Below are 12665 nucleotides of genomic sequence, written 5' to 3'. Positions count from 1 at the left end.
CTGAGGGCTATATCCCTCTAGCTGTTTTAAAAAAATATATTAACTGTTTGTAACAATATATTTTACTTATGAACTCATATCTCTTAATTTTATTACTTGGGTTTCTTTTTTAAGTAAATCACTGGAGGTGTTTTTTTTTTCCTCTCTATACTGTTCTTGGTTTAGATTTCATTTTCCCCTCTAGACATAGATGGTGGGTTTCTTTCTTTTAAAAGCTTTTTTAATTGTTTCAGAAAGATTTTTGAGTTTTCGCTATCTGCTGAATTGAGGCAGAAATTCAGCTTGGAGGTCTCAGAACCATTGCTTACAAACTATTATCAGAATTAAAGTGCAGAGGAAGTAGGCTTTGGTTTAGCGGTGAGGAGTTGAGTGGAGATGCGCGCGCGCTCTGTCAGAGGACAGGAGTTGAGTCTTGGCTCTGACCCGTGCTAGCAGCATCTTGCAAATGCAAACTCTGAGGCAGCTGCTGGTGACCCAGTAGCCTGGGCTCCTGCTGCTTATGCAGGAGACCGGGGTTGAGCTCATGTTCTGTCTTCAGCCTGCAGGAAGCTTGGCACTGTGAGCAGTTGGAGCACTCTGCGTTAAGAGCTCTCCCCACACTCTCTTTCTCGGAGTCTGGGTCTGCCTCCCAGTTAATTAAAAAGATAATTAAGAAACAATTGGAATCTCTTTTAACAACTTATCTAAGAGAAATACCAGTTTTGATTTGGGCATTTTGTTTTGGAGAAGTTGAAGCTTCTCTTATTTAAAGTAGTGGCTGTTTTTTATTTTCTTTGCTTTTTAGCCAGAAATGTTTTGAGTTTAGGCATTTCCAGCTGTCAACTAATGGGATGATTTTTAAAGCAGTTCACTTGTTCTACAGAAGGATGTGTTTGTAGATTATCACCAAGGGTTAGAAACCATTCAGACAGGTTTGCAAACAGCTACTGCATCCAAAATATACATAATCTATTCCATCCCTTATATATCTTCCTTTTTACATAACTCTTTTCTTGCCACACACTAGGGAACTTAGAGCAGACAGGAATCATTCCATTAATATTCATCTGCTGAGCATCCATCGCAATGCCATGGTCAGCACTCGTGGCTGAATTCCATAAAGCTGTACATTTTGCTGCTTGTGAGAAATGAGTTGTAGAAATGTTACTACGTGAATCTCATTGTTGCCTCGTTTTTCACTGAAAACCATCAAAACCTATTTCCTCTTTTAAAGAGAGTAGTGCCAGCAGTGTTTTTGGATAAGACACCACCTGCTCAGTTTGCCCTGGATTAGGGAGAATTCCAAAAGCTGCAGGCTAATGCCAACAGTTACGAAATCAACATAGAGTGTGTCGTGATGTGGCCAGAGCCTGCAGAAGGACAGCAAGCACGTCTCCTACACAGTTACCCAGTCATGCCTGTCCTTTAGTGTTGCCCTCAGGTTTGACAGAGACATCTCAGTTCAGGATGTTGTCATTATGCAACGCAGGTCAGTAGTAACCCAGAGAGGTGGTTAGGTAAAGAAGGACAGCTAAACAGTGTAACCTGCCTCTCTGACCACTATACAATTTACCATTAAGTGGTTGTCATTTGAGTCACATGCTGGGCGCCTGCCATGTTCCAGGCCCGAAGCTCAGTGCTGGTGACACAGCCATGAGCTGGGTGGTTCGAGCCCGTCCCGCTGAGTGTAAGAGCTGAAGCTACCTAACGAATGCATGTGATAAAGTGTGTTTCTCAAGGCAGCTATCAGATTATCAATGATTGAATGGATGCAGTGGAAAGTCATCACATCTCCATCCTGATAGGACTGGAGCGAGGTGAGTTTCAGTGGCTAAACCCACCAGTTCCTAATAAACACTCCAAGATGGCTCGGATACCACGGCAGCTTTCTCTCCCTGACGTCAGGAGCACGCTGCTGCCAGCCCCTCATTACACATACATCGCCTTGGAAATGTACCTGTGCTTCTCACCATAGCAACACCCTGAGAATGACCTAAGCAGCCACTCAGAACCGTTCCTACAAAACAAATTATAGCTATAATTAACTCCCTGAATTTACTCTGCGGTATAAATGTGGCCAGGCCTTGGTGTTTCTTTTCAAAAGGTTAAATGAATGGAATAATCCACCCGGAGCCCATCCCCCATAGCTCCCCATAGTCGCCCTCGGGCTGTGACATGTACTTTCCATGGAAGCATCAACAGGTGGCAGTGGCCAAGTCTTAACCGGGTGAGAGCGACCGAGATGCTTCTTTTCCCTCAGCGAGCGTCCGTGGTGAGATGCCCTTGACTGAGCCCTGTGAGGCCAGGATGAAGGGTACACGCCGGGCCAGGGACTGCAGGCAGAAGCTGGCCTCACTGGCCCTGCATCAGCAGTGAAAGGCACTTCACAGATTGCCTACAACCGCCCAGTCTTGGTCACAGAAAAATATTCTGTCTTCTGGCTGTGACATTCACCGTTGTTGGTGTTCTGTTGCCCTTTGCCTTGCTTTGTGGTGTTTGGGGTTTGTTTTAGTTTTCTACGAGATGTATTGGAACCAGCAGAGCTGGACACAGTCCCTCTCAGCCAGTTCCCTTTGTTAAACTAGACTGATCGAAGCTCTTCAGCAGAGTAAAGTGGGCTTTTTTTCTCTGCCAACCACCTGAGACAGTGCAGTGTCAAGCTGTAAATGTCTAATTTAAAATATATGGAACATCCTTGGTGGTCATTTCTTTGCCACAAAATGTGTTGGTACCTTGTCAGTCAATGCAAAGAACAGAGCAGAGCAAGTGGCAGACACTCAGTAAGTTCATTGTCGGTTTCGTGTTACTTTCTGAAGCACCATGGATGAGGATCGGAAGGACCAAGGGGGAGAAGCAATGGTACTGCCAACATGTCAGCAGTGCCCTGCATCCGGAGTGGGTCACTGACACCTCTGTGAAAGTAGGCCTGCCTGCAGTTGCGTGGTCGTCTGCCCCGGTTCCGTCTGACCCGGGTGTGGTTTTCAAGGGGCTGAGTTCCTCCTCCCACTGTACAACGCAACATGTAATTCCCACGTCATCTGCTGGCTGGTTAGCATCTCCTGGGCGAAAATACCTCCGCGCTGGAAACGGGAGAGACAGCAAGTAATTTGTCAGGTTCCTCTTCTGGAAGCAGCCCAGGATCTCCCAGCAGCTTGCAGCGCACTCTGCAACCCTGTGTGTTGACCTCTGTGTGTGTGTGTGTGGTGTGACCTGGGCAGAAGGATTCACGGAGATTCATGTTTCTGAGCAAGCTCCCCGGTGCCAATGTGAAGTTCTTTGTGAGTTCTCTGAATTATATCCGCAGGTAGTGGAGATAAATGAAAGGTGATTTTGTCGATTTCACAGTGGGGTTTTCTTTTCAAGGTTTTTTGGATAAAGGAGATGATAAATCAAGGAACCCCGTCTGAGGAGACTATCTGTGTTTGGTAGATGTGACGTGATGAGACAGATCAACTCCCAGAAAATCGATTTGTTACCCGTATCAGTCAACCCCAAGACTGTGCCAAGAGATTGATTGAACTTTTGGATCCAGTCCGCTTTTACATGCCTGTCTCATCACAGTGATGATGAGCTCTCGTCTTCTCATAAGCTTGATTCCTATTGGTCAGCACAGAGCTGATTGCCAGCTGGGGAAAGCTGATATGTCTAGCATATAAATCAGTTGTTTTACAATGGGGGTTTCTAGGTTGGGACCTTTTTTGGGGGGTCTTAGAAAATTGAACCTTCCCCCCCCAAATATGAAGTAAAATTTTCATTAAAGTCAGACTTAGTTATACTATTGTATGATTCCATAAATTTACAGACTTAGCATAATTTTGCTTTCTAACATTCAATTTCATATAGAAGCACCCATAAGAATGGCGTTTAAATAATGCTAAAGTAAATGTCAATGTTGGCCATCCATCCAATAAATGGTAACCATTGCTTGCCTGATACTGTTTTAGCTTCAACAATATCAGTACAGGTAGATAAAACAAAGCATTTATGGCAGCCAAGACTTCGTGATTTCGCTGAGTTAGAGCATGATGTCCCACCAGACATTCCTGTTAGGTGTCTCAACACTTACTGCTTCTTATTTGTGAACATAAAGGGGTTGAAAATCTCACCGCCCCTTCCAATTCTATTAATGGTTCCACCTTTTCTGTATGTTTCTTACACACATTGCAATTGCAAGTCTATGTTCCGTTTTCTCCAGGACAAAGGAGCATGGTAACTTTTTAAATCATGAAGATACTACTTAAAGGAGTCATTTTCATCTGTCGCTTCTAGAAAGTTTTATCATTTGCAACACTGCCAAAATACATTTTTTGAGACTTTGAGAGCATGACAAGTGAACAGAATAAAAGTTTTGAAATGACAGAATTGTACCAGTGCAGAGAACATGTGTTGTTGTCCAGTGTTAAGATTGGCAGGGAAAACACAAAATGACATGAGAGAACCCTTCTGTGTCCTGACTATGGGGAAGACTCTGCGCATCTCGCCGTGTTTTAGAATTTTATTACAGTGTGTACTTCCTCGAGTATACACATACGAACACACGTGCACAGAAAAATACTAACCATCTATATACAAAAACACAGGTAGTACACACATATGGTGTATATGTACATATGTGTATATATCCATGTGTGCAATACAAATGGTATGGATGAAATACAAGCAAGGTGTGTAATTTGCCAGTAGTATTGTAATGATATCAGTTTTCTGGTCTAGGTATTGGCGTATGATAGAGACAGAGGATGTTGTCGATACGGGGTTGAGAGACAAGGTTTGAAGTATGCCAGGGAATTCTTTCTAATGTTTTTGCAACTTCTTGAAAATATAAAGTTATTTCTGAGTTTAAAAAAAAATAAAGGGATGGAAGAGTATCAAACAAACAGACATTAATGTTGAAATGTGATGACTTTAAACATTGGGAATTTGTCTTAGACATTGTTGGAATAACTAGAAATGTGGGGTCTTTAGATTAATTACAAATGGCTTAGACTTTGGAAAGAATTCAGAACATGGAATCCTGATTTCTTCTTTTAAGGGAGTAAAAAAAAAATATTCCAGGAAAAGACTGACTTTTTTTTTTAAGCAAAAAGGCAAAACAAACAAGAAAAGCATCTTGACCTTATGTGTAGCTCTGTTATTTATTTATACGAATCAAAGTTGTATAAATGATTCTAAAACTGTTTGTTTTGTACTCCTGCTTTACCAACCAGACCTGCCATGACAACAGAAAATACAGGAAGGGAAACATATTTGAATCTCTCCCCTCCCTCCTCCTGTGCTTTTTGTGTGATTTCTGGTCAGTGGTCAGGTAAGAAGTGAGGACCAAGCAGGGCCCACAATCCATAGTTAGATTCGTTTCTTTTGAGCACTTGAAGATTTTATCTTTCTTTGTCCCAAACTGTGTTATCATTTCTAAGATGTCTCCTTTTTGCCCTTTGGTGTGGACCCGTGTCACTCATGGTCGCATTTTGTCTCCTCCAGCTATCTTAATGACTTGGACCGCGTAGCCGACCCCGCCTACCTGCCTACGCAGCAGGACGTACTTCGAGTTCGAGTCCCCACCACAGGAATCATCGAGTACCCCTTTGACTTGCAGAGTGTCATTTTCAGGTAGGAACTGGGTCCCCAAAGCTTGCTTCACAACCTTTAAGCCTTGAGTGTGTCTGAGCCCTTTAAGTATTGAAGACAATGGATTGTCATTAGATACACAAATTAAATACTGCATTCTGATAGAGGAAGGACAGGAAAGCACTGGTAGGTTCCTGATCTCAATTCAGGTCACCAGGAAATTAATGAAATCCTAGTTTGGTAAATCAGTTACTCAAACATGCGGGCTAACCATAACTTTTTTTGGTAGCACTTTTAAGAGACGAATAGTAATGTTTTGGGAATTATGTAAGATATAATAAGAGAAACAGTCTTATTGGAATCTTTCATATTGATTTTATTTTCTGCAAGTCATTTGGGAGCCATACAAAATTGGCCTATTTGACAAAGATATGGTGATGTTTTATATTCTTAAAATAATTTCTTTGAAAAAAAAATTTTGAAGTTCATGATTTTGAAACTGTTAATTAACAGAGTCTAAATTTCTGCAGCAAAGCAAATTGCAAGTGTTTGACCTCTGCTGGCTGTGCTATCTAGGTACTATGTCATAAGAACTTCCTGTTTCTTTTTCCTGGACTACAAAAAGTAAACAATGCTGGTGTACTTCCATTTAGCCCCTTATTACGCAGTCAGCTATATTTTTTGTTAGAATGCAGACCGCTTGACTCTGAAAAATGAAGCTGTGTGAATATGTAGCTTGCAGTGCAGGGAGCTGAGTTCCTCCAGGGCCTGCCTGTTGAAGAGGACCTTGTACCAGGTCACCTTCCCAAGCTGGGCTTCCGTCTCTGGCCCTGTGCCCTGGGGCTCTGATGAGCAGGCCTTGCAGTGTGGCTGGCCGCAGCACTGTGCTTTCTTCCAGATTGTCTCTGTACCCGTAACTGAATGTGTGACCTGCAGCCCTGTAAGAGACTTAAAATGGGTGGCTTTTTAGAAAATTGCTGTTTTTCATTGTACAAGATGTTCACATTAGGTCATGCGCAAGATTCCCTGTTGCCTCAGCATCTTGTGTTACTAAAGTTTATATAAGAGATTTTTAGCTTGAGACAAAAATGTCTTTTCCCTTACAATCACGTTATAAAATATTTTCCAAAAACATGTGGTATTTCATGGAGGTTTCAGTTCTTTTTTTTTTTTTTTGCAATCAGCAATCTCCCAAACCAGATGTATTACATCTTTTTTTTCCAATTTTTTTATGCAGTAGCTTTTGAGGAACCTTTTTTTTTTCCCACTGCAGTGAAAATAATGACTTAGAAATGTAAGTTTCTGCCACCATCAAAAGTGTTGTACGGGGCAGAGTTTCACGGAATAAAGATTTCATGTGAACAAGTAGCTTATAATTTCCACAGTATCATTAGGGGCAACCCAGAACCTCACTATTTGTAGGGACCAAGGATTCAAGTTTTGATATCTTCAGTTCCTAATTATCCACAAATATGTGTTGCACCTCAGATTTCTCAACTGTGCCGGGAAGTCTTTTAGCAACAGCCCCTGGGAGACCCTTGCTCGGTGGGTTTGGGTTTAATGCTGGGAGGTAGCGGCAATAGACGAGGAGTCCCAGCAGTTTTCAGCAAATGCTCAAGAGCCTGGCTTTCACTCTCTCTCGTGCCTAATGCGCCCTTGTGAATATTGTAATGTTTCAGTCAAGTTTGGGACTCAACAGAGTAAGCTTTGGTTAAGTGCCAAGCACCACCAGAGAGTTTCATGTGTTCTTGGTTACTCAGATTAATTGATGCCAGTTAATTCCATATAGAGCTGAGAGAAACAGTTTGAACGATGGCATTGGTGTGGTACCTTGTCATATGTGGATGTTTTATGCACAGCTTTGTTTCCAGCAGGTTTGCGGCTTGGCCTGTGCACCTGTTAAAATACACCATGTTACCAGTCACGGCAGAGTTGTCCCAAATGATTACCATGGTCAGGGTGAAAGTTTAGCTCCAGATGCTTGCCCTGGTGCTGAAGGATACTTGGAATTTCATACACAGTGAGAGCTTCATGCTACCTATAGCTGAAATGTTCCAGATGTTTTATATGTAGATACTCATTCTGATTTTATAGGAAAAGAAGCAGGCTCAGTATTTAACATAAATCGATCTCATTCTGATTCTTGGCATAGATAAGGATTTTCTTTCAAAGTGAGTTAGGATTTTCCTACACATCTGGTAACTTTCTAATAACCACGGTGATTTATGACTCAGAATTGTGGCCTGTGAATGCTGGGTGAACGCAATTTATAGGTAACCAGTAAACATTATTTGACCTGGTTGACCATTGTCTTTCTAGAGAATGTTTTCCCTACGTTTCTAAGTAGTGCTACAGATGTTTTGTGAAGGTTTTTTCTATGTGCTGTTAATACAATTGTTGTTAACCTTTCAGAATGGTCGATGTAGGGGGCCAAAGGTCAGAGAGAAGAAAATGGATACACTGCTTTGAAAATGTCACCTCTATCATGTTCCTAGTAGCGCTTAGTGAATACGACCAAGTTCTAGTGGAGTCGGACAATGAGGTAAGCGCGGGGCAGCCGTAGATGATCGCTCCTATCATCATCTCACACAAGCAGGGTGGGAAGGTGTGAAATCGAGCCTTCTCCTCACAGTGCCTCTCAGGAACTGATGGTTGGAGGTTTTTTTTTTTTTTTTCTCTTTGCAATAACCACACACAGCGCTGTGTCACTGCGTGATCCACCCAGCGTGGGGTCAGAGGCAGAGCGGACCTGAGGGTTCATTCATGGCTAGCTCTTGCGTGATTCTCCTAGCAGCATGCTCAAGTTCTGAAAATAAAACATAAAATAATAAAATCAAACCCACATGAACAGCTAATCACGAGGTCACGTTGATAGCCTTCTTCCTAAAGGACACGGAAGGAGTGCTGGAGTGAGTCACCCTGTTGTTGTTTTCATTTTGTTTAAATCATTGTTTGTGTGATGGGTGGGTCCCGGAGAGCACTCCGAAGCTCTCAGGGCAAATGTGCGTGGCTTTGCAGCCGGGCTCAAAGCCTGCGCTCCTTGCTGCTGAGCCCCCGAACGTCTTGGCTGTAGGCCGTTGGGCAATTGTGCCTCAGTTAAACAGTGAGTGATTGAAGGAGTGTCCTTAATGTGCCTTCCTGGAGAACTCGTTCAAATTGTCATCTCCTCCCCGTGACACGGAAATTGAACAGGAGTAAAGATGGATTTTGAAAATGGTAAAGGCTTGATGAGTCAGAGCTAATTCTGGAGGGTAATTAAGGGTGTAAGAAACTGTGTCTTTGAGCTGCAGTTGAGTGTGTGTGTGTACACCTACCCGTGTGCATAAGCCCACTGAGGGACTCAAGCAGTCAGCACTGGTTAGCCAGACCCTGCCAGTGGCAGAGGCCACAGCCTGGCAAGCCCGTCCACAGTAACGACTGGGCATTCTGTTCTCTTAATACCATAGCAAATCTAGAGGAGGCAGTGCTGCATCTCTTAGCAACCAGTGACAGGAGGTAGTCGGGGATTAACAGTGTCCTCATCAGGTAAGCAAGTTGTCACTCCAGGTAGCATCTCCTGCCTCTGCAACTCTCTGGGGAACTCCATGTAAGGCGGGAAGATTTTGTTTTATTATTAATATTTTTGTTTGAAAGTCAGATTTACAGAGAGATCTTCCATCTGCTGGTTTCATTCCCCATATGGCACAAGGGACAGAGTTGTTCAGGGTCCCAAGGATCTAGGCCGTTTTTTGCCTACTGTTCCAGGCACATAGGAAGCAGTTGGGTTGGAAGTGGAGCAGCTGGGACTTGAACCTGTCCCCAAATGGGATGCCAGCACTGCAGGCAGAGGCTTAACCTAATATGACATAGTTTGATCCCCAAGATAGAAAGTTCAATCCAGGATAATAACCCTCTAGGGAACCAAGTGCTAGGAGATGTCCTTCAATGTAAGTCAAGTCATAACCATGTCTGGGATGTGCCTGTACCTTGTGGTGTTGGCAGTAGATGCAGGAAGAAAAGCGAGCCAAACTAGGAAAGTGGGATTTATTTTCCACCTGTTTCCAGAAACAGTTTCAGTGGTGCAGGAGAGTGGAGAGCCGTAAAGGACTCAAACTGTGGACAAAGCTGCTTTCAATCTTTGTTTTCCCAGCAACAAAATCATAGACAATTGAAGAATCGGTGGGTCTCTCACTGAAACATGTCTCTCTCTCTCTCTCTCCCCTCTCTTACTCTCCTCTCTTTCCCAGAAAAGCCCCTGGTCTCAAAGGCACGAATGTCACTTTTAGACGTTTCATTTTTCACTGTGCTTTACTGAATCAGTGAGCCATGTGTTACATTGGATTCTGAAGGGTATATGTGATTGCAAATTCTGCGTAAATGACTTCATTTTTGCAATTTGTGTAATCCACTCCGCATTGTTCTTGAGAGTTTGTCTTTTTTTTTGTCCCCATGTGACTGCCCCATGACTCTAATTCATTTATTCCGAGTGCCATGCTGGTCTGTTATGTGAACATGCCCTACTGTGAGTCACACCAATTAGGTTGTTAATAAGACTGCACAAATTGAAGAGAGAGGCTGTTGAACATAGCAACGTGTGTTGTCCTGTTCCTCAGTAGAGGGTTCTGTTTATACATGTCAGTCAGAATTTAGAATGTTCCTCAAGGCCTGTTTGCTGTTTCTCTAGCTCCTCATTGTATCCATTATTGAAAGTAAAATGCTGAGATCTTAACTATTGTTGACTTAGCTGTTTCTTTTAGTTTTGCCAGTTCTGGCTTTCTGTGTTTTAGGACAGTTGTTTGCCACAGACGTTATTACTGCAAACATTGCAGTGGTTACAATTGTTTGATTGATTTAACCTTAGTATTGTAGGATAGATTTTCTTTTTCTCTAGTGATGGTTTTTTTCTTGAAGTCTTTCTTCTTTGCCTCCCCCTCTTGGTTACCATTTAGATGGAGTCTCTTTATAGTCTCTTTCTTTCCACTCATTTGTATTTCTGAATCCAAAGTGTGTCTCTTATTGCCAGCGTACAGTTTGTTCATGTTTTTTTTTTAATCTGTCCTGCCAGTCTCTGCCTGTTGATTGGCATGTTTGGTTCATCTACATTTAACATGATTACTGGTGGTTTTCACAGCTACCGTGGCTGGGAGGCTGTTGATTTTAAAACCTACTGAAGAGCCGGATGAGAGAGGTATGGGAATAGCACATGTTAAAAAGGCCAGAAGCCAAGCTGTTCTCACTCAAATTCAGCCAGCCATTTTGCTTGAATAAATGTTCTTTTGACTGTTGCAAGCCTGTGGTTAGTTTCCAAGAATCTGGAAAAGTTGACAGTCTTTTTCTTTTTCTCTCCGTGTTCTCATTATGCTTGTTCAAAGACAGTTTTTAGAGCTCCCTTTCCACCAATCTGGTTTCTAAGCTGGAATACGTTTTTAAGATGAATCTGACCATTTCATAATCACGGAAACAGAGTTAATATCCAGATGAATGTTTTTATACATTAGAATAACAGAGGTTCGAAAAGGGCATATGGCACAGTGAACATTTCTTTTACAGGAGAATAAGTTTATATACTCTGTTTCTATGACATCTGCATAACCCTTTGAAGTGTCCGTAACCTTTCATCCCATAATTCCACTGCAAGGAATTTTATGCTAATCATTTAAGAAGTTACATGTCTCAAAGAAATCATTGTAGTGAACAACTGAAAGCAACTAAAATATCTAACAGTAGGAGACTCATTTAAAATTGACCATGAAATGTCATCTGCTGATAGTAAAAATAACAGTGTAGAATATGATTCATATCAGAAAGTTTTTCATAATATGTTGATGATGACAAATTATGTTAAAATACTAGATATAATGTAAGTTTTACTTTTAAACCCATAGGTTTTTATTAAAGATGCATACAAAAGTGTCTGGAAGGTTAGGTTGAAAGTGTTAGCGGGGATTGTTCAGAGCGAATCCTCACAAAAATAATTTTTTATTATGTGGTTTAAAGAAATTGTAAATATTTTAAAAATTAGACTTTTTTGAAAAATTTGGAAGTTCAAATATTCTAAAATAAAAATAAGCTTTTAGGTTGCTTTCTCTTTTCCAGTGACTTTCAGTAGGGTCAGTTGGAATCATAGGTGATTTGAGCAGGAAGCGAGCACACTGCCTTAGTGTCAGAAAGCATTTGTTTCCTGGCCATTTGCTGAAAGTGTTGTCGAACTGGAGATCGTCTTTAGAAATAGTACCAACTCAGGAGTCCATTGAAATAAGGAAAACATTTTTATGATGCCATGGTTTATCTCGGCACTTGCTTGTTGATGTGACTTGGAGCAAATGCAGAAAATGTAAAGCTAAAAATTAAAAAAGAAAAAGCTGTATATTGTGGATGATCAAATAAGAATTCTGTGAACCCAAATCAAGGGAAATCTGGACCACGTTCATAACCAGATCTACCCTTGTGGGCTCTGTCTTGAGTGCCATCTGATTGCCGCCACACCCCAGTTCACCCATGCCCCTCCCACCGTCTTTATAGCAGCGAATTGGTATTTTATGAAATGTGAAATCATGATCTTTAGCTTTGTTATTTTGAAAATCACACACCGAATAGAACCCCAGGCTCCGCATTGGAGAGATGACAGGACAATGTTCTCCAGCTTGCTCCCGCAGAACCAGAGCTACTTCCAAAGCTGGACAGTGATGGAGAAACCCCAGGGAGAAGCGAGCTCTCACGACAAAGGCCTGTTGTTGGCACATCTCAGAAGCTCCCTGGTTTGTTTCGCTTTCGATTTGTTTTCTTTTTGAGTCTGGCAGACTTGGGTCTCTGCTTTCTGATTTTCATTGAGGTTTTTTTTTTTTTTTTTTTTTTTAAGGTCTTAGGATAGAAAATGAAGCTTTTACCTGTTTTTCCACATGTCTTCCGGGCCTTGGGTTTGTTATAAATAAAGCAGCAAGCACCTAATTGGACAAACATCAATTTGTTCATTACTGGACAGAGAATGCATGCTCATCTCCAGATGGGATTCTTTATTTTCCTGAACTTTTACAGAGGGTGTTTAAAAAAAAGAATCACACCTTAAACCTAACTGGATTGAACTTTGATCATTTTCGACCCTGAAATTAACTTAATATTCCGGATAATATGAGGGCTTTGCA

The 12665-nt window shown here is 41.8% G+C and overlaps 1 protein-coding gene across 1 annotated transcript in view; it reads left to right on the top strand.

Annotated features, from left to right (window-relative positions):
• The window catches only part of LOC101517012 (guanine nucleotide-binding protein G(q) subunit alpha), a 220883-nt gene that overhangs the window by 191489 nt on the left and 16729 nt on the right, over window positions 1–12665 (top strand). Inside the window, exons 4-5 of the mRNA XM_004591786.2 lie at window positions 5458–5586; window positions 7957–8086. Of these exons, the coding sequence (XP_004591843.1) occupies window positions 5458–5586; window positions 7957–8086 (259 nt within the window). The remainder of the gene's footprint in view (window positions 1–5457; window positions 5587–7956; window positions 8087–12665) is intronic.

This window comes from Ochotona princeps, chromosome 31, assembly GCF_030435755.1.
Source record: "Ochotona princeps isolate mOchPri1 chromosome 31, mOchPri1.hap1, whole genome shotgun sequence".
Taxonomy (NCBI): domain Eukaryota; kingdom Metazoa; phylum Chordata; class Mammalia; order Lagomorpha; family Ochotonidae; genus Ochotona; species Ochotona princeps.
Note: the sequence above shows the minus strand (reverse complement) of the source record. Positions and strands in the feature narration are given on the sequence as shown.